At 36.8% G+C, this 26,284-nt stretch overlaps 1 protein-coding gene, 1 long non-coding RNA gene and 1 pseudogene across 2 annotated transcripts in view; all 3 read left to right on the top strand.

Annotated features, from left to right (window-relative positions):
- SMARCA5 (SWI/SNF related, matrix associated, actin dependent regulator of chromatin, subfamily a, member 5) overlaps positions 1-18,045 on the top strand; it is a 40,824-nt gene extending 22,779 nt beyond the window's left edge. Inside the window, exons 11-24 of the mRNA XM_011987155.1 lie at positions 224-450; positions 2,325-2,446; positions 2,519-2,671; positions 4,076-4,208; positions 7,194-7,342; positions 7,539-7,658; positions 8,420-8,530; positions 9,150-9,263; positions 9,601-9,723; positions 10,464-10,596; positions 11,071-11,189; positions 11,653-11,865; positions 13,674-13,781; positions 16,797-18,045. Coding sequence (XP_011842545.1) covers positions 224-450; positions 2,325-2,446; positions 2,519-2,671; positions 4,076-4,208; positions 7,194-7,342; positions 7,539-7,658; positions 8,420-8,530; positions 9,150-9,263; positions 9,601-9,723; positions 10,464-10,596; positions 11,071-11,189; positions 11,653-11,865; positions 13,674-13,781; positions 16,797-16,862 — 1,891 coding nt within the window. The 3' untranslated portion in view covers positions 16,863-18,045. The remainder of the gene's footprint in view (positions 1-223; positions 451-2,324; positions 2,447-2,518; positions 2,672-4,075; positions 4,209-7,193; positions 7,343-7,538; positions 7,659-8,419; positions 8,531-9,149; positions 9,264-9,600; positions 9,724-10,463; positions 10,597-11,070; positions 11,190-11,652; positions 11,866-13,673; positions 13,782-16,796) is intronic.
- Positions 18,046-19,131: 1,086 nt separating this feature from the next.
- On the top strand, positions 19,132-21,139 carry LOC105544596. The gene is made up of 2 exons (XR_001006793.1): positions 19,132-19,569; positions 19,605-21,139. It is a non-coding gene; the product is annotated as an uncharacterized LOC105544596 (long non-coding RNA).
- A 150-nt stretch (positions 21,140-21,289) lies between these two features.
- On the top strand, positions 21,290-23,632 carry LOC105544608 (annotated as a pseudogene).
- Positions 23,633-26,284: the final 2,652 nt, after the last annotated feature.

Genomic DNA, 26,284 nt, shown 5'->3' with positions numbered 1-26,284 from the left:
CAAGGCATAAGTGTGAACATTATAACACTATGTACAATAAAGAAAAATGGAAGCAAAAAGAAAGAGGTTACAGATGTTAAATTCCTAACCATCCCTAGAAGTTGATGAGTAGTTTCTTACAGATATTTGGGGGTTCAGGTGGGGAAGGGGATTAAGTATGTAAAGTGGCAGGGGTTGATCAAGGAACATTTAAGCTCTAAAAATATTTTTCTTCTTTGAATAGGTATACTCGGATATTAATGAAGGATATAGATATACTCAACTCAGCAGGCAAGATGGACAAAATGAGGTTATTGAACATCCTGATGCAGTTGAGAAAGTGCTGTAATCATCCATATCTCTTTGATGGAGCGGAACCTGGTCCACCTTATACAACGGATATGCATCTAGTAACCAACAGTGGCAAAATGGTGGTTTTAGACAAGCTGCTCCCTAAGTTAAAAGAACAAGGTATCTGTTACCCGTATCAAATTATCAAGACTGTTTTAAAATGCTCATGTTAAAACAAAGGAGCACTATACTTTGAAATGACTGCTCTGATGCTTTCTAAAGTTGAAGTGTAGAACATTAAAAAAACCTATTCATTATCTGAGCTCTAACCCCCACTCCTGATTGTAGGCCTTAAGTCTCTTAGAAGGTAAGCAATAGTTAGAGCAACCATACTCCCTTGATTTTGGGAAGAGTTTACACTTTATATATACTTTCCTAGAAATTACAGCTTTCTGTCATAAAATGTGAAGATTGCACCTCCCTCCCACACATGGTTCCCACATCCATTGTTAGACAGTGGTGGTGTGTTCATGATATTGTTTTTTAATTATTTATGTGGGGTTTTAATTAGGTACCATGTACATGGACCTGAAACATTTTTATTTATAGTATGTTGACTTTTTATATGAAAAGGGGTATGTCTGTGGTGTGTGTTTGGGTATATTTAAATTACGAATGTAGAAAGAACTTAGAAGCCAGCTTCCAATTTTAACTAATAAAAAATGTTTTTAGTCTACTATACTTTTCCTCCTCCCAGATTGTTTGAAGCAAACGCCAGACACTATAGCATTTCATAAATTATTATCTGTCTCTTAAAGATAAGAAATATCACTAATACAGTATTAAGTGTACAGATTCAAGTTTGTTTGTGTTTCTCTCTGTATTTTAATAAGAATGACAGTTGTACCAGTAGATGAATCTCCTCTATGATACTATCAAAAGCATATTGTAAGAGTTGTCAGTGAATGGGTTTACTTTTTCCTTTTTATATCTTTTTGTAGAGATAGATTTTTAAAAAATGCTTTCCTTGAAAGCAAAGTAATTAAAGGAATTGAATTGGTGGAGAGGAGTGGCAGGAACTTGGTGGGAATATTCAGATATTAATGTAAAGTATATTAAACTCTGCAAGGAAAATGGAGACTATTAAATGTTCTCATGTTGCAGTACTTTTTGGAAGGCTGAGTTGGGCAGATCATTTAAGGTCAGGAGTTCAAGACCAGCCTGGCCAACATGGTGAAACTCCATCTCTACCAAAAATACAAAAAATTTAGCAGGGCATGGTGGCATGCACCTGTAGTCCCAGTTACCTGGGAGGCTGAGGCAGATGAATCACTTGAACCTGGGAGGCAGAACTGAGATGGCGCCACTGCACTCCAGCCTGGGTGTCAGAGCGAGACTCCGTCTCAAAAAAAAAAAAAAATTCTTACGCATTTGAGGTGCAGGAACGTGTGACAACAGCAGATTGTCAGCCTCCACTTCTAAGACGGGATCATTTCATAATCATTACTTTTCAAAATGATCCTTTGTCTTGATGCATTCTACTGAAAGTAATATGTAGTTGCCTAAAGAAGTGGAAGGCAGTCAGATAGTTTGAATCACGTCAGATAAGTGAAGGATAGTCATTGTAGATATATGAGATACATATTATGGTCCTTTGATCTGGAATGGGTCTTCAGAACCAGGTTGAAACCTGGAGTATTAGGTGTGTGTTGGGGGTTTGGGGAGTCATACGCATTGAAGAGGAGTTGTAGAGTAGTGGAAGGTTATTTTTAAACATACGTGAGGTAACAAGATAATGATTATCTTACCCTTTGAGATGGGAAAGCCTTCCAGACCAGAGGCAAATATGCTTTTCTGTATAAATGTTATCCTTTTTTATTTGTGCCATGGTGAGAAAAAAGTGGGAAATGACTGACTGGGATGATAATGTGTAGATTTTTTTGCCCCCTTGTAACCAAGTAGGTAACTTTGGAATTAAAGATAATTGGTTAGTCTTACTTTTGGTTACCCTTAAATTTTTCTACTTTTGAATATATTAATATATTCACTAACAGGTTCACGAGTATTAATCTTCAGTCAAATGACAAGGGTATTGGACATTTTGGAAGATTATTGCATGTGGAGAAATTATGAGTACTGCAGGTTGGATGGTCAGACGCCCCATGATGAGAGACAAGTGAGTAAAATTTGGGGAGGGAGATAATAAAGAATCATAAATTTTTTGACAATCATTTTATTTTATCCGTAGGACTCCATCAATGCATACAATGAACCAAACAGCACAAAGTTTGTTTTCATGTTAAGCACACGTGCTGGTGGTCTTGGCATCAATCTTGCGACTGCTGATGTAGTAATTTTGTATGATTCTGATTGGAATCCCCAAGTAGATCTTCAGGCTATGGTAAGAGATAACAAATAAATGTATTCTGTGCTTAGTAGATGAATTAGTTAGGGTGAGGTAATTCTTCAGATATCAGTGACTTAACCCAATAGAATTTTATTTTTCTCCAATCCAGTGGTTCAGTGAGAGTATATTGAGTTGATGTTCCATCTAAATAAGGGTATTTCCATCTCAGAGATCTGCCATATCTTAGGACCCTGGAGTCCTCTGCTATATCCTCTGCATCCTATTGGCAGAAGGGGGAAAGAATAGAGTTGGGGATTTTCCAGGAAATTTATGGGTCAGACCTTGAAAGAGCCTCCTTGTCTCTCCACCCTCTTGATCAGACAATTGGACAGAACTCAAATCATGTAGCATAACTGACTGCAAGGGAATTGGTAAATTATATTGTTGTTGTATCACAGGACGAAAGAGAATTGAGTTTGATGAACAGCTAGCCTGTCTGCCACTTTAGATATTTAAAAGATACACCTGTGTGAAAGTACCAGTCAGATCAGGAAGATTATTTTTAGATTGAGAGAACTGATACTGCAGATTGGCCTGACCCGTGATACTGGTGACCATAAACCCAACTGTAATTAGTCACTTTCTTTCTTTTTTTTTTTTTTTTTTTTTGAGACAGAGTCTCACTCTGTTGCCCAGGCTGGAGCACAAGGTCCGCCTTCCGGGTTCACACTGTTCTCCTGCCTCGGTCTTCCAAGTAACTGGAATTACAGGTGTGCACCACCACGCCTGGCTAATTTTGTATTTTTATTAGAGATAGGGTTTCACCATGTTGGTCAGGCTGGTCTTGAACTCCTCACCTTCAGGTGATCCCCCCACCTCGGCCTTCGAAAGTGCTGGGATTACAGGAGTGAGCTACTGCGCCCAGCCCGTTAGTCACTTTCATCTTGTGCTCTTACTAAGGTTGACTGGGGAAAATTGTCCAATTATTAGAAATAAAGGAGTTTTTTAGGAATGTAGTTAGCAAAAGTGAAACAGAAATTCCTATTCAAACTAGTTTGACTACTTGTATGTAGTTAATTGGGTAATATTTAAAGATTAGAATTTTTATGTTGTTTGCTAAGTTCATTGTTTCATGTCATTTTTTTGCCTGATAGCAGTAACAATTTGGGTTTGATATAGATAGAAAAACATTTTGAATTTAAACCTAGGGAAAAAGACTTAAAATCTTTTCTCATCAGACTTAAAAATTATAATTTTGTATATTGTTTGGAGACATTGTGTGTGTTTTATCTCTGTAACCTAGCAGAATTCATCTGATTCTTACAGATTCATTGTTACTACAAATTTTTAAAAGTTTTATACTTCAGAATATTTTAATTTTGTTTCTCAATGTACCCATTTCAGTGTTATTTATGTGACTTTTAAACTCAATTCAAAATAACATGGTAATTTATTTAGGACCGAGCACATAGAATTGGACAGACCAAGACAGTCAGGGTGTTCCGCTTTATAACTGATAACACTGTAGAAGAAAGAATAGTAGAACGTGCTGAGATGAAACTCAGACTGGATTCAATAGTCATTCAACAAGGTAAGCCATGGAACTTTAAAACTTTACCAAGCTGGATTGACACAACCTGTTTTTGTTTGAACATCGTCTTAGAAGATTCTTGTTACTAAGCATCCATTGAGTCAAGCTTGCAGCCAGTAGAGATTACTTGTAGTGCAAATACAGTAAACTTTAGTTTTGTCCTTAAGATTTATTTGGGCTCAGGACAATTGAGTTTTGAATAATGACTCTGCCAGTTAGCAGTTCTCTCTCGTTACATGAACCCATTTCCTCATTGTTAAGTGGGGATAAAAATACACTTAAGGATTTTAAAGGATTGAAGGGGATAATGTATATAAGATATCTGATATTCAGTGTGGTGGTTAATGATTTATATGTACTAATTACTCTTGATTACTGTGGGGAATACTGAAGAAATAAAAATCAAAGAGCCTGATTTTATTCTTTTTTCTTGTCTGCAACTTATTGAGTACCCACCAGATGCTAGGCACTGTTCTTGGTGTTGAGAATTCAGTGGTAAATGGAACATTCAAGTATTCTTACTTTAAAAGAGTTTACAATTTAGTTGGGAGGGCAGATGAAGTAAACAAGGTATAAGTAGGAATAGGGGGTGAGAGTGGGATTTTATTTTGAATCGATTGAAGGAAACTTAAGTTCTCATTCCCGATCAGCTTTTAAGGATGACATAGTTTATGTTTTCATGAAACTTACTGTAAAGTTGATGATGGGAAATATAAAATTCAAGAAAAGGGGTGGGAAACTTAATAACTTGAAATGTTCATTAGTTTCCTTTGTAACTGCATTGTGAGCGTATATTTACTATCTGTCTAAAAAGCTGAAAGGCATATTGTTACATTGTTTACTGATTATGTAGGTGTCTTGATTTTGTCAGTCTCTTATTTCCATGTAAGAGAGTATTTTACATGTCTTTGGTATCCCTAATGCTATTCATAGTGTTGGCCATTTGTCTGCATACCTAAAGACAATAAATTATTGCTTATTTTTACAAATTGTTTCCGTTAATAAAGTGTTTACTTTGTGCCAGGCAGTGTGAACATTTCATTTTCTCCTTTAGTCTTCATGCCAACTTGAGATGTTAGTATCAGAGGTAAAGGCTTTTGAGAGGTTAAATTACTTGTTCATTGTACATACAGCTGGGAAGTGACTCAAGGGGGATCAAGAACTTTGTTAACTATGAAGTATTTAATTAGGAAGGCCTTTGGGGGCTTCTCGAGGCTACCAACCCATGAGGTTATCTCATGGGTGATAAAATGGCTAATGTTTTATTTTTCTTCACACATCTGTGTGTTTTGAAAAACACCTGCCATGTGCTTCTTGTTCTCAGTTATTTTCATCCATGAAACACTTTTTTTTGAGGTGGAGTTTTGCTCTTGTTACTCAGGCTGGAGTGCGATGGCACGATCTTGGCTCACTGCAACCTCCACTTCCTGGGTTCAAGCAATTCTCCTGCCTCAGCCTCCTGAGTAGCTGGGTTTACAGATGCCCACCACCAGTGGTGCTTGGCTAATTTTTTTGTATTTTTAGTAGAGACAGGGTTTCACTTTGTTGGCCAGGCTGGTCTGAAACTCCTGACCTCAGGTGATCCACCTCAGCCTCCCAAAGTGCTGGATTACAGGTGTGAGCCACCACGCCTGTCTGAAACACTTTTTTTTTAAAGATTAAAAAACCTTAATTGATTCATAAATTTAGAAATCTTGAGGTTTTTTACTTCATATTTACTGTGGCAATTTTTGGAGCAAACCTTCAGGCTAATAGCTTTCTTGTGCCATTTGTAGACATGTTAGTCAAACAGCAAGCCTTAAGTACATACCTTTGTGTTACTGTTTTTTATTTGAGGGACATAATTGAAAATGAGAGTACACAAGCACTTTACATCTGAAGGTTCCCTCTCTGCCCAACTTGGAAGTAGCTTGTATAAGCATGAGACCATTTTGGTAGCAATGGCAGCATCCAATCCAAAGAAACGTACTTTCTGGATATTGCCTCACTTTCAAAGTCACAGATGTTTGGTTGTATATTCTGTTATGGGCCCCAAACCATGATATAAGTATTTAAAGAAGTTGTTGAAAACTTGGATCTTTTTCCACTTAATTACAAGTTGGTTGGCGTATAAAAATCAAAGCTTTGTTTAGATGTATGTGAGTGACCCTTGAGGTGGGTGAAAACAAGTCTTTCTGGGTTTTTGTTTTTGTTTTTATGTCTGTATTTTTGAAAACACAAATTACAAGGTTGTCCAAATTCCTGCCAACTGAAAATCTTTAGTAATTTATTAATGATGAGTTTCTTTGATGATCCAGATACATTTTCTCACCAGGTGTGGTAGTGCATGCCTTTAGTCCTAGCTACTTGGGAAGCTGAGATAGGAGGATGGCTTGAGCAGGGAGTTGAAGGCTGCAGTGACTATGGTCCTGTCATTGCACTCCAGCCTAAGCAACAGAGCAAGACTGCATCTCAAAGAAATAAACGAATAAAATAAATTTTTAGGAGTTCCAGTTCTTCTGGAAGTTTTCTTTAAAAAGAAACTGATGTTACATATTTCAGTTCTGTGTAAAGTTTGGCCTGTGGGAAGGATTTTTCACTTTACTTTTCTAAGGAGAAAAAGCTGATTTGGGGAGTATTAGTAATAACACCTTTCTGCTCATCAGAAACTTGTGTATATAATGCTTCCATCTGTTGAAACTTGTAGGTTTTTGAAAACTTCGTCATATGCAGCTTTCACAAAAGATTATATTTCATTGACACAGTATACAGTAGGGTTCATTATATAATACATCAGCTTTAGGAATGTTTTGTAGCTTACCAACTGAAAATTTGGCATTAAATTTAGTGCAAAAATGAAAATTATCAGATGTGAATAAACAGTAAACAGAAATGATTGACATTTGAGACAGAATTATAAGGCATTAAACTTTACATTTAAAATTTCAAGTTTCCAGTAAAATAAAGTCTGTTCAGTTAACATTATACAACACAATCTTTTTTCAGGGAGGCTTGTGGATCAGAATCTGAACAAAATTGGGAAAGATGAAATGCTTCAAATGATTAGACATGGGGCAACACATGTGTTTGCTTCAAAGGAAAGTGAGATCACTGATGAAGATATTGATGGTATTTTGGAAAGAGGTGCAAAGAAGGTGAGATGTAGATTAAATAATGCTTTTAATATAGAATGTTTTAGACCAGAAACAGGAAATATTTGTTACATTGATGATAAATAATTTTATTTCCCTAACAAAAAAGCTTTTGTGTACCTGAAGTTAATTTATTTTGACTGCAGGTTTCATGCTTTCTTTATTGTGAATCTAAGAAGTTGATTGTTTTGTTCTCTAGACTGCAGAGATGAATGAAAAGCTCTCCAAGATGGGTGAAAGCTCACTTAGAAACTTCACAATGGATACAGAGTCGAGTGTTTATAACTTCGAAGGAGAAGACTATAGGGAAAAACAAAAGGTAATTTAGAAATAGGTTTGGGTTACATGAAAGCTTTATTTTACTGGAAACCTGGAATTTTAAGTGTTACTGTAATGTCTTGTAATTTTGCTTAAAACAGCAGTCATTTTTGCTTATTCACATCTGAATATTTTCATCATTATGTAAAATTTAATGCCAGTTTTTCAGTTGGGAAGCTCTGAAATATTTTTAAAGTTTTTGTAATGAAGTTTATGGTGTATGTTTACAGTGAAATATATTCTTTTATGAGATGAATAGTAATGTGGGATGGTAACCTGATTCATTTTATTTTAAACAGCAGAAGTGGCTGGTAATAAACGGAAAATTTTCCTAACTTCATAAGTAATACTTGGTAATATAGAGATAAATTGAAAAATACCGATAGAGTACAAGAAAAAAATAATTCTACCCAATGTTTTTCGTGTTAACATTTAGGTCTATATCTTCAGAATTTTTTCTAGGCTAATTTGTGTCTACACTTTTCTCCTAGTTTAGATTTATACGAAACATTCAGTAGCGTTTCTCCCTCATTTAACAGTTGTTCCTTTAAGCAAGAAATACTGAATGCTTACACTGTTGACTGGACACTGTCTCATGTGTTAATTATATACATAATATTGAGCAAAGTATCATATTCCCCACCCTCATAGCTTATAGCCTAGGATTTTGTGAATATCTTTCCATTTACAAACATCCTTCTTGATGATGATTTGTTACTGTGGAATAAAAGTCGGTGATCTGAGTTGTTTCCCATGTTCTAGATTGCATTCACAGAATGGATTGAACCACCTAAACGAGAAAGAAAAGCCAACTATGCCGTTGATGCATATTTCAGGGAAGCTCTTCGTGTTAGTGAACCTAAAGCACCCAAGGTGAGTTGACTGACACAGCATAAAAATATCTAAAAGTTTTGAAAATGTAATTTTTTTCTTATATTCTTTGGAAAAGATTGATAATTACATTTTGTGTTTCTTTTTTTTTTTTTTTGAGACAGCGTCTTGCTCTGTTACCAGGAGTGCAGTGGCGCAATTTCAACTCACTGCAACCTCCACCTCCCGGGTTCAAGCAATTCTCCTGCCTCAGCCTCTTGAGTAGCTGGGACTACAGGCGCCCACCACCACCCCTGGCTAATTTTTGTAATTTTAGTAGCTATGGGGTTTTACCATGTTGGCCAGGATGGTCTTGATCTTTTGACCTCGTGATCTGCCTGCCTTGGCCTCCCAAAGTGTTGGGATTACAGGCGTGAGCCACCGCCTCTGGCCTACATTCTGTATTTCTTTGGAGTGTACTCCCTTCTGTTTTTAGTTAACATTTTTAAAAAATTAATTTTGAATCTGTGCATTTAAAATCAAGATATCAATTCAGTTTTATTGAAAGATGCATTCAGTTACTTGCAGAATTGGCTGTCATGGTTTCTGAAGTGAGGACTAAGAATACATTTAAAACAAAATTTCTTTTTTATGGATAACACTTATTTTTATTTTTCTTTAGGCTCCTCGACCTCCAAAACAACCCAACGTTCAGGATTTCCAGTTTTTTCCTCCACGTTTATTTGAGTTACTGGAAAAAGAAATTCTGTTTTACAGAAAAACTATTGGGTACAAGGTAATTGAAATTATCCACCTTTCTGTTCATTCCTATCCAGAAATTATGGAAGGTATAAACATTAGTTATAAATACTTAATTTGGACCTAGTGGGAAAAATAATTGCTTTAGCCTAGCCTAGTTGTATATGTGAAATATGTAAACTTGGGTCTGTTATTCTTTAAAAAGAAAAAATAAGACTTCATGACTAATCTAGTTTGTTTTTAATGTCATAAATGCAATGTATCAGTGTATTTTCTCTCCTGGTTGAATCGAAACTTGTGAAATGTCAGTTAGTTGGTTTATCACATGCTCTTTAAAATTTACTGATTTAATGGCATAGGAAAATATCTTTTAGGTACCCCGAAATCCTGAGCTGCCTAATGCAGCACAGGCACAAAAAGAAGAACAGCTTAAAATTGATGAAGCTGAATCCCTTAATGATGAAGAGCTAGAGGAAAAAGAGAAGCTTCTAACACAGGTATAGCCTTTAATCAGTACAAACTTTAGTAACAGTTTGTTGTAAAGGACTGTGTTAGGTTATGTTGGGGCATACAAATAAATAAGTTTGTGCTGTTAAAGATGGAATAATTGGAGACAATTATGGGCACGTGGATAAATGCTCCATTTGATTGTCACTAGTTGAGGTAGTTGAGAAGACTATGGATTTTATTACTTTGGCCTCGGTAGAGTGGGTATCCTTTTTATCACCTTACTTTGAATGTTCCCATCTTTCCTATGAATTTTCCACATTGCTACCCAGTCACCATTTTCAATTATAAATTTTGGCTTGGTATTTTTTAAACATCCTTTGGTGTTCATCAAGGTCTTTCAGAATCTGGCCTTTGACTTACCTTTAAAGCTTTATTTTCCTTCCATTTTTCTACTTGCTCATATTTTTGCCCTTTATGTTTTTCACTCTTTCTGGCCAACTGCTAATAATCCTTCAAAGCTCAGTGAAACTGTCACGTTTTCATACAGTGCTCCTTACTCTCTCCCACTCATATTTAATTGCTTGGGTATTTGAGCAATGTATAATGTGTTGTCAAAAGTGTACGTTTACGTACACGAAAAGTTACCACTCTAAAAGAACTTAATAAATAAACTAGCAGCAATTGAAAATTTGTTTTTGTAATATTTAGAAGGATTGCTAAAGTTTTCATAGCATGTTTTCCAGTTTAATGTGCTGTGATTAAATACTTTGTTTCTGTTCCTGTGAAGGGATTTACCAATTGGAATAAGAGAGATTTTAATCAGTTTATCAAGGCTAATGAGAAGTGGGGTCGTGATGATATTGAAAATATAGCAAGAGAAGTAGAAGGCAAAACTCCAGAAGAAGTCATTGAATATTCAGGTAATTATTTTAACCAGGCTGTTGGAGTTTAGTAAGAGCTGTTGGAAGGTTCTTGTTTTCTTACTCTGTATTATGTTGTGATTAACTAATTTTGTCACAACGTAATTAGTACCTTCGTTATTTCTTACAAATTAGAAAATGTCCCCTTCCCAAAAATAGCGTAATGGTTTCCTTTTTAAAAATTTTTTAACCCTAGCTAACTCTAGCTACAGCAGAGAAAATCAGAATAAGTCACTGGATAATTGCCCTTGCATTTTTATCTTAATTTCTCTCCATAACTTCAAGTATTATGTGCTGTGTTTCCTGAAGTCAGTTGTATTATCAGATTAATATGTGAGGGTATGCTGTGGTGAGTCTGCTTAGAATAGCAGAAATTTAAGAATTAGAAGATAAATAATCTAGTTGATCCCATTTTTGTTTACACTAAAGAAATAAAAATATAAATGATTTGTTTACTTTGTCCAATTTTTACAGCTGTGTTCTGGGAAAGGTGCAATGAGCTCCAGGACATAGAGAAGATTATGGCTCAGATTGAAAGGGGAGAGGCGAGAATTCAAAGAAGAATAAGCATCAAGAAAGCACTTGACACAAAGGTAATTTGCTTGTTAATAAGTTAGGGTAGTTAATAAAATAACTCCTAGCTGAGAGTTATTATTATATAGTGTGTTGTAGTCAGTGATACAGTCACTTAGAGAGTGACTTTTTATAAAAGGAAAAGAGGTAAGGGTTCACAATTTAAAATTTCTTTGAGTAGCATTCAAATATGGTGTTGTCAACAGAATTTACCTATATGCTAGACTAATAAGATCTGAGTCAGAGGCACTAAGATTAGCTTTTTACTAAGTAGAATCAGAAAGTCTTAGTCTGTATTTCTCTTTATAATAATAAAGACTATAAAGGTCTTTCAGAACAAAGGTTATATAAAGCAATTGAGGTGCTCTGGATAAAAATTCTGATTTGAAATGTAACATTTCAGCTAATTATACTAAAGCTGCGTTTGAAATACAGATTATATAGCGTTTGTATTTTATATAATACAAAATCTGACTTTCATAGATTGGACGGTACAAAGCACCTTTTCATCAGCTGAGAATATCATACGGTACTAACAAAGGAAAAAACTATACTGAAGAAGAAGATCGTTTTCTGATTTGTATGCTTCACAAACTTGGATTTGACAAAGAAAATGTTTATGATGAATTACGACAGTGTATTCGCAACTCTCCTCAGTTCAGATTTGACTGGTTTCTTAAGTCCAGAACTGCAATGGTGAGTGCTCAGGGCTTTTTTGTGTACTGTAGCCAAGTTCAGAGTAAGTGTCATCTTTGGTATTCTTTAAGGTGACCTTAAAAAAATCTATGAAGTAGACATTTGTTACAATATTGTTAGTATCATAAAACCTAATAGCAGGGATAACTTACAAGTTTATTGATCCCATCCTTTAATGTCTTACATCTTTAAACATCACTATATGGTAAGACTAGCTTTTCAAGTTCTAAGTGGGAGGAAGTATCAGTTTCAACTTCTGAGTGTTATGACTTTTTGGTTTTTCAAATGAACATATTTCTATAAAGAAAAATGGTCCTTGCATTCAGGCATCTGCATACCAGAATGCTGAGTCTGGATTATTTTAAGATGGCTTATTGTAGTAAACACTATTTTTGTACTGATTTAATGCTAGGTTTTGTTTTTATTCCCAATGTCTGGCTAACCATTTCTGACCAAATAGCCCCATTTCTAATAACCTAAAATTTGAATACAGAAAAGTTTAGCTTTGATGGATTGCTCCTTTTCTTCCTTATTTCACCACCATTGAACTTTGAGCTTCAACTTGTTTTCTGCCAGATGAGGATAATGCTAATAAGTTCTGTAGTCTTAAGTTTGGGATATTCTGGAATAAACAAAGTTTAAACATCTTTTTGTTTATAGTAAGATTTCTCTGTATGTTTAAAGTAAAATGTCACTTTGTAAGACAGTGGATAGTAAGCAGTATTTTCGTGTTTGACCACTGAAATTTTTATTTCACTAGACATCACTATTTTGTGATACCCAGGTTTGGGAAATGTACTAAACTTAAATACATGAAGCTACTTTGAAGATAAAACACTGTGTAAATATATAATTAGAGAAAAGATCCAGTTGCTGAAAGCTTATTTCTTAAGTGGGAACAGTTTATAGAGTTAATAAAGAATAATTTTATAGTGATTGTAACAAGACAGTGCCATGTTAATTTACCTAGTACAGTACCATAATTTAAAACTCTGTTACTTCTTAACATGTTCCATGTTAAGATGCACAAAAAATGATAATGTACTTTTCTATCTCTATATACTATTTCTAAGCCTTGTGTGGTGTATTCTATAGAGTAGTATTTTAAAATTATTTTACTGTAGTTGTGTGTATAGTAGTATCACTTACTATAAGAAAAAAATAATTTTGCCCTATAAGAAAGGGAGCTGCTAACCATGCTAGCAATGCAAATGGACTTCTCTTTCTTTCAGGGTTATCTGCTACTTCTAGGTTATACTTTAAATCTTTTCTGAGACTGTATGTCCAGTTTGCCAGAGAGAGATGAAGTAGAACTCATCGTAGACTTCCATGGCTGGTTTTCCAAAATTGGGAAAGGTGCCATGTGATTGATTGACCACCATAATTCTAGTGATACTTTGAAGGGAAAGATTATACACACCTGTTAAAGTTCTTGTTTTTGACCCTCACATACGTACGCTATTAATCTATTTAAGTTTTGGATATGAGTAGCACAGTACTTATCAGACATAAACACTTAAGTAGCAGTATTGAATATGTTATGAGATGTTCATTTTTATTGCTTTAATTCCTAAGTGAAGGAAGAATTTTTGAAGAACACACAGTAGTTTGGCTTTAAAGAATGGAGTTAAAACATTATTTACAAATATCTTGCTCATAGCGTGAATTGTGTATGAAAATCGTTTTTTTTTAAATTAGGGATATATTAGTGGTTTTATACTATCCTATTAAGACATACTTTGTTTTAAAATTGAAATCATGAAACTTGTAGATGGAAAGTACATGTACTGTGTTTGTTTATAATTTAGGAGCTCCAGAGGAGATGTAATACCTTAATTACTTTGATTGAAAGAGAAAACATGGAACTAGAAGAAAAGGAGAAGGCAGAGAAAAAGAAACGAGGACCAAAGCCTTCAGTAAGTATTCATGAATGTGTAAATATGTGGATAACGTAAATTTCTCCTTTCTAAGTATTTAACACTGCTTGGCTGTCATTGATGTGTTAGTCCCTGTTGTGCACCCCATCCATTGCCTTTAATTTTTTTTTTTCCCTTAAGGGGGAACCCAAAGTCATAATTTGAGATTCTTCCACTTTCAAATTTAGGTAGTGGTATAAATTTTTTATTTTTAGTTGTTATGAGTAGGTATATGTATTTATAGGTTACATGAGATATTTTGATACAGGCATGCAATAAGTAATAAGGACATCGGGGTAAATGGGGTATTATCATCTCCAGCATTTATCCTCTGTTACAATTTAACTCTTAGTTATTTTAAAATGTATAATTAAATTATTTATTGCTGTAGTCACCCTGTTGTGCTATCAAATACTAGGTCTTAAGTCATTCTTTGTATTTATTTATATCCATTAGCCAGCCCCGCTTTCCCCCACCCCACTACCTTTCTCAGCCTCTGATATCCATCCTTGTACTCTCTATCTCCATGAGTTTAAATTATTATAATTTTTAGCTCCCACAGATAAGTGAGAATATGCCAAGTTTGTCTTTCTGTGCCTTGCTTATTTCACTTAACATAATAAACTCTGGTTCCATCCATGTTGTTGCAAATTATAGGGTCTCATTGCTTATGGTTGAATAGTATTCTGTTGTGTATACATACCATGTTTTCTTTATCCATTTGTCTGTTGATGGACACTTAGGTTGTTTCCAAATCATGGCTACTGTGAATAGTGCTGCAGTAAACATGAGAGTGCAGATATCTCTTTGATACACTGATTTTTGGGGGGGTGTGTACCTAGGAGTGGGATTAGTGTATTGTAGGGTAACTATATTTATAGTTTTTTGAGGAACCTCCAAATTGTTTTCACAGTGATTTGCATTCCCACCAACAGTATATGAGGGTTCCCTTTTCTTCACATTCTTGTCAGCATTTGTTATTGCCTGACTTTTGGATAAAAGCCATTTTAACTGGGGTGAGATGTTACCTTATTGTAGTTTTGATTTGCATTTCTCTGATGATCAGTGATATTGAATAGCTTTTAATATGCTTGTTTGCTATTTGTATGTCTTCCTTTGATAAACATATGTTCAGATCTTTTGCCTATTTTTAAATTGGACTGTTAGGATTTTTTTCAGTAGAGTTGTTTGAGCTCTTAAATATTCTGGTTATTAATCCTTTGACAAATGGGTAGTTTGCAGATATTTTCTCCCATTCTGTGGGATGTCTCTTCACTTTGTTGATTGTTTCCTTTGCTGTGCAGAAGCTTTTTAACTTAATGTGATCCCATTTGTCCATTTTTGCTTTGGTTGCCTGTGGGGTATTATTCAAGAAATCTTTGCCCAGTCCAGTGTTCTGGGGAGTTTTCCCAATGTTTTCTTGTAGTTTCGTAGTTTGAGGCCTTGGAGTTAACTCTTTAATACATTTTGTTTTGATTTTTGTATATGATTAGGGATGGGGTCAAGTTTCATTCTTCTGTTTGTGGGTATCCAATTTTCCCATTACCATTTATTGAAGAGACTGTCCTTTCTCCAGTGTATATTCTTGGTACCTTTGTCAAAAATGAGTTCCCTGTAGATATATGGACTTATCTCTGGATTCTCTGTTCTTTTCCACTGTTGCGCTGATCTATGTATCTGTTTCTATACCAGCACCATGCTGTTTTGGTTACTATAGCTCTGTACTGTTAAGTCAGGTAATGTGATTCTTCCAGTTGTATTCCTTTTGCTTAGGGTGGGGTTGGCTATTTCTGAGTGTTTTGTGGTTCCATATAAATTTTAGTGGTTTTTTTTTTCTATTTCAGTGAAGAATGCCATTGGTATTTTGATAAGGATTGCATTGAATCTGTGGATTGCTTTGGGTGGTATGGACATTTTAACAGTACTGAATTTTCTAATCCATGAACATGGAATATCTATTTTTTTGTGTCCTCAATTTCTTACATCAGTGTTTTGTAGTTTATCGTAGAGATCTTTCGCTTCTTTGATTAATTTCTGGGTATTTTATTTCATATGTAGTTACTACTTTTTATTTTTCACATTTTTCACTGTTGGCATAGAAATGCTACTGTTTGTTGTATGTTGATTTTGTATCCTGCAGTGTCACTGAATTTGTTTATGAGTTCTAATAGTTTTTTGATGGAGTGTTTAGGTTTTTCCAAATGTAAGATATTATGTCATTTACAAATAGGGCAATTTGACTTCTTTGTTTCCAATTTAGATGTCCTTTATTTCTTTCTCTCGTCTGATTGCTGTAACTAGGACTTCCTTGAAATACTTAAAAAGTAGAAATTTAGCTTGACTGGGTTGTGTGGGAAAAAAATCACATCTTGATGATATGGTAGTCCTTAATATGGGGCTTCATGAAAATCTGGGAATGTATGTCTTGTAGATGCCAAGTGTGTACACATCTCATTGGGAATACAAGTTATAATTTTAGAATAGGAAACATTGGAAAAGCAGTGGTATTATGACTTTTACTGTTAGTCTCTAAGCTTTGATTGATTGTTTCAGTGATGTTTTAGCAACGTGAAGGCAAATACTTTAAGGGAAAAAATGTTATTTAATAATAGTTAATTTAATAAAAAATGGTTACTTTATAAAGTCATGAGTAAATGAATATCTCTGGATAATATTTCATATTTATGTAACTGCCTTTTAAAAACTCAGGTGTTTCTTATTACTCTTTTGGGAAGTGTGCATTTATTTGTTGCTGATTTACTACTGTTAATTGTGCATTATTTTTATAATGTCATTATTAACATTAAACTTTTTTATTCTGTAAGTAAAATAAGTAGGTAAGATTATTTTGAGGCTTTATAGTTTGCTTTGAAAGATTTATATAGCCTGGGAGAAAAATCTCATATACCTATTACTTTGTAGTAGTTGTTATTACTAAAGTGTTATAATGTGTCTGCAACTATATTTCATGTTTATATGAGTCTTGTGAAAAGTAATCCTTTTGTCTGTTTGTAGACACAGAAACGTAAAATGGATGGAGCACCTGACGGTCGAGGAAGAAAAAAGAAGCTGAAACTATGAATATGTTTTTGTTTCATAATCACTAACTTTAAACCAGTAGTTCTTTAATTTACGGGTCTTCATAAGATGTACTGTACAATGCTCAATTGTTATGTCATTTAAAGACATCAGGTTCATCTGTTTACTGAGCTAGAAACATAGTATGTAGTTTCACTTTTTTAAATGCAACAGCTGTGCTGAAATTTTTTTATCATTAACACTTGAAGTAATAAAATAGGCTTCATTTATTACTGTTTCATTTGATTTATTTTTCTGTTGTAGTTCCATTCGTGAAGATTGTGACTTTTTGTTTATTAGCTATAATTTCTATACTTGTAAGGTTTAAAAACAAGTTAAAAAGAAAATTGCAAATAACATTTGTCCCTTTCAGTCTTCATTTAGTTGTATAATTATTTTAATTCACTTTGCCTTTGCAGAAATTTGGGTATTTTCTTTGTAGTGCTATTGAGTCTCATCTGGAAAGATTATATAAATTGCATTCTCCTTGCTTATGTGGGTAGAATGGGAAAAGAAGGCAAGACAAAGTATACTTAAATTCTATGCATATTTCTGTTATGCTTTCTGTTTTTTTAGTTGATTCTGAAATGAATACGCCCTGTTCTTTTGAAAGAATGGCCTTTTAGTTGTATAGCCAAAGACATTTAGTATTTTCCGGTTCCTTAAGGTATTACTGTACCATTTTGTAAAAGGAATATTATTATTATTATTTTTAATTATTTGGTAAATATTTTGTCATATGACCTTCTGAAGCAGCCACAACTTAGATAATGTCAGAACTAAGGTGATTTTTTTTTTTAATTTTGAAAGAACCAGCCAAAATGAGGTGTGAATTTGTCATACTGTTACATTGAAATTGGTAACAAAATGTATCCCCTCCCATTTTGAGTTTTAGGGTAAATGAAAATTTTATTGTATTTTAAAGTAATTTCTAAGTGTTAGCAAGACTGACTGTAATTCCAGTTTCTGTTTTCTATGGACAGACTTGATAAACTGGAGACCCTAAAGCAGGAATACCCAAATTATAGTGTCAGGATTTTAGCTGTACCAGAGGCCTTTATGTGCTACACATAATTTGTATAAAATTTTATATGTGCAGATTGGGTACATAAACAGTTCTCCATTTTTCTAAGGGAATGCAATAAATGTAGCATCGTGAATAAATATAACTTTTATAATCTGTAAAGTGGTCTTTCCATTTCTTTAATTTTTTTCTCAATTTTTATTCACTTTTTCCTTTAGGACACATTTCCCTTAATTGGATATCTTTCCCTTAAATTTCTATTAGTAGTTGTTTTCATCTGTCCACATGTAATTGAAGATTTTTAAAAAAATTTGATACCTGCAGTATTACTAATACTGCTTAATTTCTTGAAATGTGGAATTGCTGCTGTTAATGTCAAGCAAAACGTAGTGTTAAATTGTAATTTGAATTTAGTGCTCCCTCAAAGTTAACTTTTTAAATACTGTGTTAGATTCTTAACAGTTAAAGGTCTAATACATGTGTGAGGAATGGTTACCTTTTTCATGAAAGGAAGAATTTGTACGAGTTATGACCTCAGTTTGGAAGAAATTGAAAAAATGTAAGGCTGAAGAAAACTTAAACGGAGGTCACAAAAGTGATGTTTTCAAGAAGAAGAGAAACTGGGAGGGAGATACACAGGGGAAATGCAAAATGAATGAAGTGTAGTGCTAGCCCTGAATGCTTAGGGACTCAAATGGAAACTGTGAAGGGAAACTAACTGGAAAAAAGCGTGAACTAGCTAGGCCCTGCCACTGTGTTTGACCGAGTTCACAAACCTGTTTTAACCTGTCGCTTCCCTGTCCCCCTCTGGCTTTCCTCTCCTGCTAAGCTTTGTTTCCTGGCAGTGATTAAAATCTTCTGTCAGTGCCACAGCTACTACTGCTGCTGGAACTGCCATAGCCACCTTGGTATCATGGTTTGGCAAGGTATTGGCGTCTACCACCATAGGGGCCAGAGCTTCTGCCTCCAAAGTTTCCTCCCTTCATGGGTCCAAAATTTGAAGACTGATTGTTGCCATTGCCAAAATCATTGTGGCTTCCACCACCTCAAAAATTGCTTCCATCATTACCATATGTATTATAGCAATCCCCACTGCCACCATATCCACCACGACCACCATGGCTGCCACCAAAGCTACCACGATCACAGAACTTGATGGCTGTATTTGTGACTAATTATATAATAGATTAATCTCTGTTCTGTGGAAAGTGTAAAGCATTCCAACACATGGCTTCAATGCAGAATTTTTTGTTTTGTTTTGTACCCATGCTGTTGATTGCTAAATGTTTTAATAGTCTAGTCATGATACTGAATAAATGTCTTTTTTTTTTAATTTAACAAAGCATGAAAGATTGCTTAATTGTACATCTGACAAAGTGCTGGCGGCTCTTATAAAGTATAATTACTATTACTACCTTTTAAGAGACAGGGTCTTGCTCTGTCACCCAGGCTGGAGTGCAGTGGTGCGATCACAGCTCACTGCAACCTCAAACTTCAGGGCCCAAGTGATCCTCCCACCTCAGCTTCCCAAGTAGCTAGGACTACAGATGTGCACCACCATGCCCAGCTAAGTTTTTTTAGTTTTTGTAGAGATGGGGCCTTGCTATGTTGCCCGGTCATGTCTCAAATGCCGACCTCAGGCACTCCTCCCTCTTGCCTCTCCCTCCCAAAGTGCTGGGATTACAGGTGTGAGCCTACATTCGAAAGTGCTGGGATCACAGGTGTGAGCCTACATTCCAAAATGCTGGGATCACAGGTGTGAGCCTACACCACACCTGGCCTACGTTTTAATTTTTTCATAAAGTTGAGAGAAGCAAATCCTAAGCATAGAGTACAGGTTGAGCATCCCTAATCAAAAAATCGAAAATCGGAAATGCTCCAAAATTGGAATGCTCAAAGGAAATCCTTATTAGGGCATTTCTGATTTTTGGATTAGGGATGCTGAACTGATAAGTATAATGCAAGTATTCTAAAGTCTGGACAATGCTAAAAACACTGCTGGTTCCAAGCATTTCAGATAAGGATTGCTCAATTTGCCCTTTGAGTATTTAATATATGCTGATTGTTTAAACTGATCAGGATTTAATTACATAAATGATCTTTGGCTTAGTGCCTTTCTTAAAAATTTCAATTTTAAAAAGCATTATGAAACACCCCTGTGGTTTTTCAGAAAAAATTTGAAAAAGAAATTTCATCTTGTTCTATCCCTTTTAATAGAAAAACAAATCTTTTTGAAAGAATGTGCTACTATATTTCAAGCCAGTTGTTTTGGAGTAGAACATTGCTAAAAAAAACAGGTACTAAGGAGGGTAATTTAAACAAAGTAGATTAATGACACAAGGATTGATGAACTCATAAATCCTAATGAATGGAATGCTAGAAGACATGTATTAACAGTAGAAACTCTGAGGTACATAGCTCTTACCAAAATATATCCTTGCTTGTTGGACTCTGACGTGAAGATCAAAGGTGATGGCATCCCACAGATGACAGATAATGGGCAAAATATATTCTTGGTGTGGAGCAGTGCTGCCGAATTAACTTCCCTGTGTACATCCCAGAATCATGTTGGATCTGCTAAGGTTTTTATTAGAATGATTTAATAGGCTTTTGCAGGATTAACTTCACAGTAGTTACCAGAAAAGGCTATGCTACAAGAATGAAAATTGAAGAACAAAGACCGAAATGATACGATTCTAAATGAAAAAAATAAAGAAGTGGAATAGTTTCTCCAAAGGCATAGGAGGCAAAGCATTGTTTCAGAAGTGGACTGGCACCTCACCTGAGATACTCAAGACTGGCAACATGGGTCTTCATTCTTTGTTATCACTGAGGTTGTGTCCTAAAGGATTCCCTAGCTCTAATGACAGATTTTTTTGGGGGGTGGGGAGGTAATGAGGCTATGAGAAGATTGAGGATCTAGGTGCTTGCCTCTAATTCTACAGCATAAAGGTGTGTCGCTTTTATCTCTAGGACACCAATATTTTTAATGTTGCATATCATGTATCTCCAGTACGAGAAGAAAGTTTATCGGAATTTAGTTAATGTTGGAAACTTTGTAATACAAACAATGTAAACACTACATTGACAAAAATATTAATAATTATGCATATAGTTTGCTTACTATAGAAATTCTTGTTTTTGATGTTGGATACAACCCAAAGGAGTTTTTATGTATAGAGATGGTGAATAAATTGGGAAAAGAAATAGAGATAAGCAGAGATTATTTCGTTTCATTAAACTTTTGAAGTCCTAATTTAGTTCATGTGATTATTTGTAAATTTTTCTTTATTAGTCTTCCTCAATCATTGAAGAACCCAGGATTCAAATACAATACTTAATGGAAACACTTTTTCATCCCTAACTAAATCCTGCCCTGAAAGCAGAATTCACTGTGAAATCTGAGATGAAACCCCAGGGCTATTATGCTGGCCAGTGGAAGGTTGGTTCACCCCTCAAGAGGTGACATTAGGGTGGTCTGCAGACATCACTGGAGTGGACAAAGAGATGCCTGGGCGGCTGGGGAAAGGATAGATCATAGACAACAGCAGCCTCTTTCTAGAGCTCAGTTGCAATAAACACCACGGTTACTCATCAGACACACTGTAAGTTCTACTTCTTCCCGTATTTCAAAACTCTAGAGAATTCTAGCGTGGACTAAGCACTGCTTCTGTAGACCATGGGTATTTCTCCATGGCTGTTTGAATTTTGGGGAAAGCTGCTGTGTCTCATGCAGACTAGTGACTTTTGAGACAGAATCTTACTCTTGTCACCCGGGTTGGAGTGCAGTGGTGCGATCTAGGCTCACCACAACTTCTGCAACCTCTGCCACCCGGGTTCAAGCAATTCTGGCTCAGCCTTCTGGATAGCTGGGACTACAGGCATGCACCACCACACCTGGCTACTTATTGCATTTTTAGTAGAGACAGGGTTTCACTATGTTGGCCAGGCTGGTCTCGAACTCCTGGCCTCAAATGATCTGCCCGCCTCGACCTCCCAAATGTTGAGATTACAGGTGTGAGCCACTGCGTCTGGCCTGATGCAGAGGGATAATTTCTTGAGTGAGGCAGTGCTGTTGTCTAGAAGCAAGGCTTAGCTGGGTGAGACAGTACTAGCTGCCTTCAGAAGAGGATCTCTGCCCTGAAGTTTACCACCAGCCTGCTTTCCTTGATGCGCATGCTGGCTGGGTGTAGGGATGCTGAGTGGAGGGAAAAAGAAGAATATAGATGATACAGATTTACTGTGCAAAGGCGGAGTTCTTACCGGCTCTTCCTCACAAACAGGCTGGTGATTAGCTGCCTTTCAGACTCCTTTCTACAAGGTGGCGAGGGGCCATCTGATCATCCTAGCTTTGCAAGGAATAACTTTTTTTTTTTCTTTCATTTTGTATTCCCTTTAATCCCAGTAGATGGATAGGTCTGCTTTCTTAGTATGCTTTCCAGTTGTAGAAAGGTCTTTTCTCTGATTACTGGCTTTCCCCCAGCCCCCTATTTTTTGTGCTCCCCCTCTTCCCCAGTCACCTCTTTCCCTGAGAGCAAACTTGAGAAAATTAATGGCACAGGTCTTGCAGAATACTCCTACCAATCTAAGTGCTGCAGATGCCACAGTGCTTTCTTACCCATAATAGTCATAAGTTAGAGGGAGCTCCTTCAAGAGCACGCTGAGTTTAGTTTCTTCATAGCAGGAATTAAACTTAAAAAAATTATCTTTGGGCTCCTTATTGTATCTGGACAGTACTGGGACTGGGTGCTTGATAAGAGAATGAATAGTTTAAGTAGTTACAATGAAACCACAGGCACCTGTAGAGGTCTCCCCAGGCTCACCTTGAAGCTCTGATTGGAGGCTGCAGACGGATGGCGGTGTTATGAACAAAGGTGAGCTGCAGCTCCCACTGCAGGTCAAACGCTACCAGCTACCAGCTGCAGCTGGGAGTGAAAAACTAGAATACAGAGAGGCACAGGCAGTCACTTAGGAAGGGGCCGGGTTTAACCTGAACAGTGGTGCTAGAAGGTCAGAGTCTTCTAGGTATGTGTTGGAAACATCCTTGATTGTCTAGCACCAAGACTTTTAAACACAGGAGGACAAATCATCCCTTTGGGTATTTGTAATTGTTCCTCAGTTCAAATCTCTTGGTTTTTAAAAAATACTTTTCCTCGGCGCGACCGGTGCCTCACGTCGCGCGCTACCGGTGCATCACGTCGCGCGCGACCAGTCCGCAGGGCTCCTCCTGCGCTGCTCATAGCCCGGCAGACGGCGGCCCAGCGGAGGAGCGGAAAGCATGGTCTGGGGGGCGGCGGACGCCTGGTAGGCGCTCTGGCCGCTGTTGTGGGGCTGCGTGCTGGCGCTGCAGGGCGGGATGCTGTGTCCCCGAGAGAGGCCGTCGCAGGAGCGCAAGAAGCTGGACGGCCTCTGGAGGAGCTTCTGCGCCGACTTCTTCGACAACCGGTGCCGTGGCTTCTAGGAGCAGTGGTATCCGCGTCTGCTGCGAGAGTCGGACCCCATCCTGGACATGCCGGTTCCCTCCAGCTTCAACGACATTGGCCAGGACTGGCGGCTGCGGCATTTTGTCAGCCAGGTGTAGTATGAACAGGAGGTGACCCTGCCGGAGCAATGGACCCAGGACCTGCACACAAGAGTAGTGCTGAGCATTGGCAGTGCCCACTCCTATGCCATTGCGTGGGTGAATGGGGTCGACGCGCTACTCCTATGCCATTGCGTGGGTGAATGGGGTCGACGCGCTAGAGCATGAGGGGTCTACCTCTCCTTCGACACCGACATCAGCAGCTTGTTCCAGGTGGGGCCCCTGCCCTCCCACCTCCGCATCACTATCACCATAAACAATATGCTCACCCCTTCCACCCTGCCACCAGGGACCATCCTCGACATGGCCGACACCTCCACGTGGGTACCATCCTGCCTCCACCGCAGGCGCCCACCTTCCTGCCCCATCCCGTGGGGCATTACATTAGGGTAATGTAAGAACATATCAGTGACTTACAAATTTTGTAAGTAATTAAGACATTTTCAGTGAGAAGTATGGAGCTGAATATTTACATGAACCCTTCAAAAAGTGAGAGTTAATAGAGTAAATGAAAATAACAGGAGAGACTTTGTTGAAAGAAGACAAAATAGTCAAGGAAGTGATAGAGGATACAAAAGAAAGATGAAAACTTACATTCATTTAATGTCTACCATATGCCAAAGACAATATTATTATTTAGTTTTTATAACCACAACATTTGGTGGATATGATGACTTCCATTATATAGGTTAGGAAAGTAAAGCCTAGAGGTTTGTGAACCCACTAGTTTGAAGTTGTGTAGCGAATAGGTGGCTGAGTGAGAATTCAAAACTGGAACAGATTTGCTTGATCCAGAATGGTGTGACTTTATTTTCCATGCATTTTATTCTACATTGTACTGCCTGTAAAGTGGCAGTCAGTTATGGGAGGAGACCCAGAATGTCACAAGTTTTGAAAGCTGTTGTGGAAAATTTGGAAAGAGGCATTGGTTTTAATGACTGATACAGGTGAGTGAAGAATGACCTTGGAGAGAACAGTTTTCTTCAATGGCATGGTAATGTTCAAAACAGAATTTGATGGTAAAAAAATGTAGAACCAGTGTGTGTAGACTCATCGATGGAAAAGTTTATTTGTAAAATATCAGAGGAAAATTGTAATATAGATTTGTCCATTCAAACCCCACCCCCCCCCCCCCACAAAGTCCAGATTCTTACTACATTCTTTGATGTAGCCAATATACAGCAGTTGAGTTCAATTTTGGCCCCTGTTTATGTGTATGCTAAAGAAAAATAACAATCCTAAGTATATGCCACTTAAACAAGAGGATGTGATTATACTATGAAACACTTTTGACCATAGGAATATAGCAGTGCTAAGGCAAGATAGGTCTTAACTCTTGCTGTGATTTGCTGCCATTGTTTGCCAAAGGTCTAGCACCCATCTTCAGAGGAAAGTCAATAAATTAGTGCTCAGATGGTAGGATGAATTCCTGAATTACTGTTGGCTCTAGCAGTTTCTTCAGATCAATTTTATAGTTTCTTTAAAACTAGAAAATTAGTTCTCAGAATGGCACTTGGCCACCCAATGTGTATAATGCAATTACTCAACCAGCTGCTTGAAAGCAAGGGGCAACAGAGAAGTCAGCTACTGGCTGACCTCAGGCAACAGGAATTTTGATGATACTCCTTGGTCAAATCCTTCATTTAACATACATTTATATAGAACCTTTCTGTCAGGCACCATTCTAGGTACCATAGATACAACAATAAAGAGAACTGACAAAACCTCAGCCTTCATGGAGTTTATATGCTAACACATATGCATAAACAAACACATATAAAAATCCAGAAAGTCATTACTGCTGTGAAGACAAACAACACAAAGTAAGCAGATACTGATATTTGGTTGTTGCCTTAGGGTGGTCAGCAAAATTGTTTCCAGGGAAGTGACATTTGGATGAAAAACCGAATAATGTAAGAGAGTTAACCATCAAGTATCTGTGTGAAGATCTTTAGGAGGAGTGGGGGAACAGCAAGTGCAAAAGCCCTGTGATGGGAAAGTGCTTGTTATGTTTGAAGAACAGCAGTAAGACACCATGGCTGGAGTGTAGTGGGGGAGGGAGAGAGAGGTGGGAAATAATAATGGAGACTTAGTGAGGGCCACATCATGTGAATAGAGCTTTTGCAATCCTGTAGACAGGAAATATGTTTTGATTTTTCCCTAAGTCCACAAAATAGTTTGTGATAGAAAGCCATCGAAAGATTGAAAACAGGGGAGTATTATTTGTAACCTCAGTTGCTGTTCCATGCAGGCATAGGAAAGAATAATGCTTCCTTGCTCCATATCTATTGCTGAAACAGTTCTCCATGATCTCTTTAGTCTGAGGACAAATGACATTTTTCTGGTTACAAGACAGAGGGCATATGTCATCCTAGGCATTGAGATTGGGAAATATCAAGCATGCATGTGACTGCCAAGTATTAAAACCCATTTTCTGATGACCACTAGGATTCCAGGTATCAGCCCATAAAGTGAGCTTTTTCTGAGAAGAATGAAAGATGGTAGGCAGAAATGATTGAGATAGTAAAGAGGACTGAGGCTTATTGTTAAAGTCTGGGACCCAAAAATGTCAGGGTTCAAAGTGATCAATTTGGAAAATAAAGAGATTTGGACCCTCCTCTGAAACCAGGGAGTAGGGAATATGTGGAGTCAGAATGTAACTGCAAATTCTGGAGAAACTGTGGAAGCAGCATTTTGTAGGAGGGTGGGGGAAACAACACCCTCAACTAGTATTCCTACCTTCTGGTAAATCTATAACTTTACCTCTGCCAGTCAATAAAACGTTTCATGTTTTGGTACATTTAAATAAATACTTTTCCT

Source organism: Mandrillus leucophaeus, unplaced genomic scaffold (assembly GCF_000951045.1).
Source record: "Mandrillus leucophaeus isolate KB7577 unplaced genomic scaffold, Mleu.le_1.0 Scaffold301, whole genome shotgun sequence".
Lineage (NCBI taxonomy): Eukaryota > Metazoa > Chordata > Mammalia > Primates > Cercopithecidae > Mandrillus > Mandrillus leucophaeus.
The sequence above is the reverse complement of the archived record's forward strand: the minus strand, read 5'-3'. Positions and strand labels throughout refer to the sequence as shown.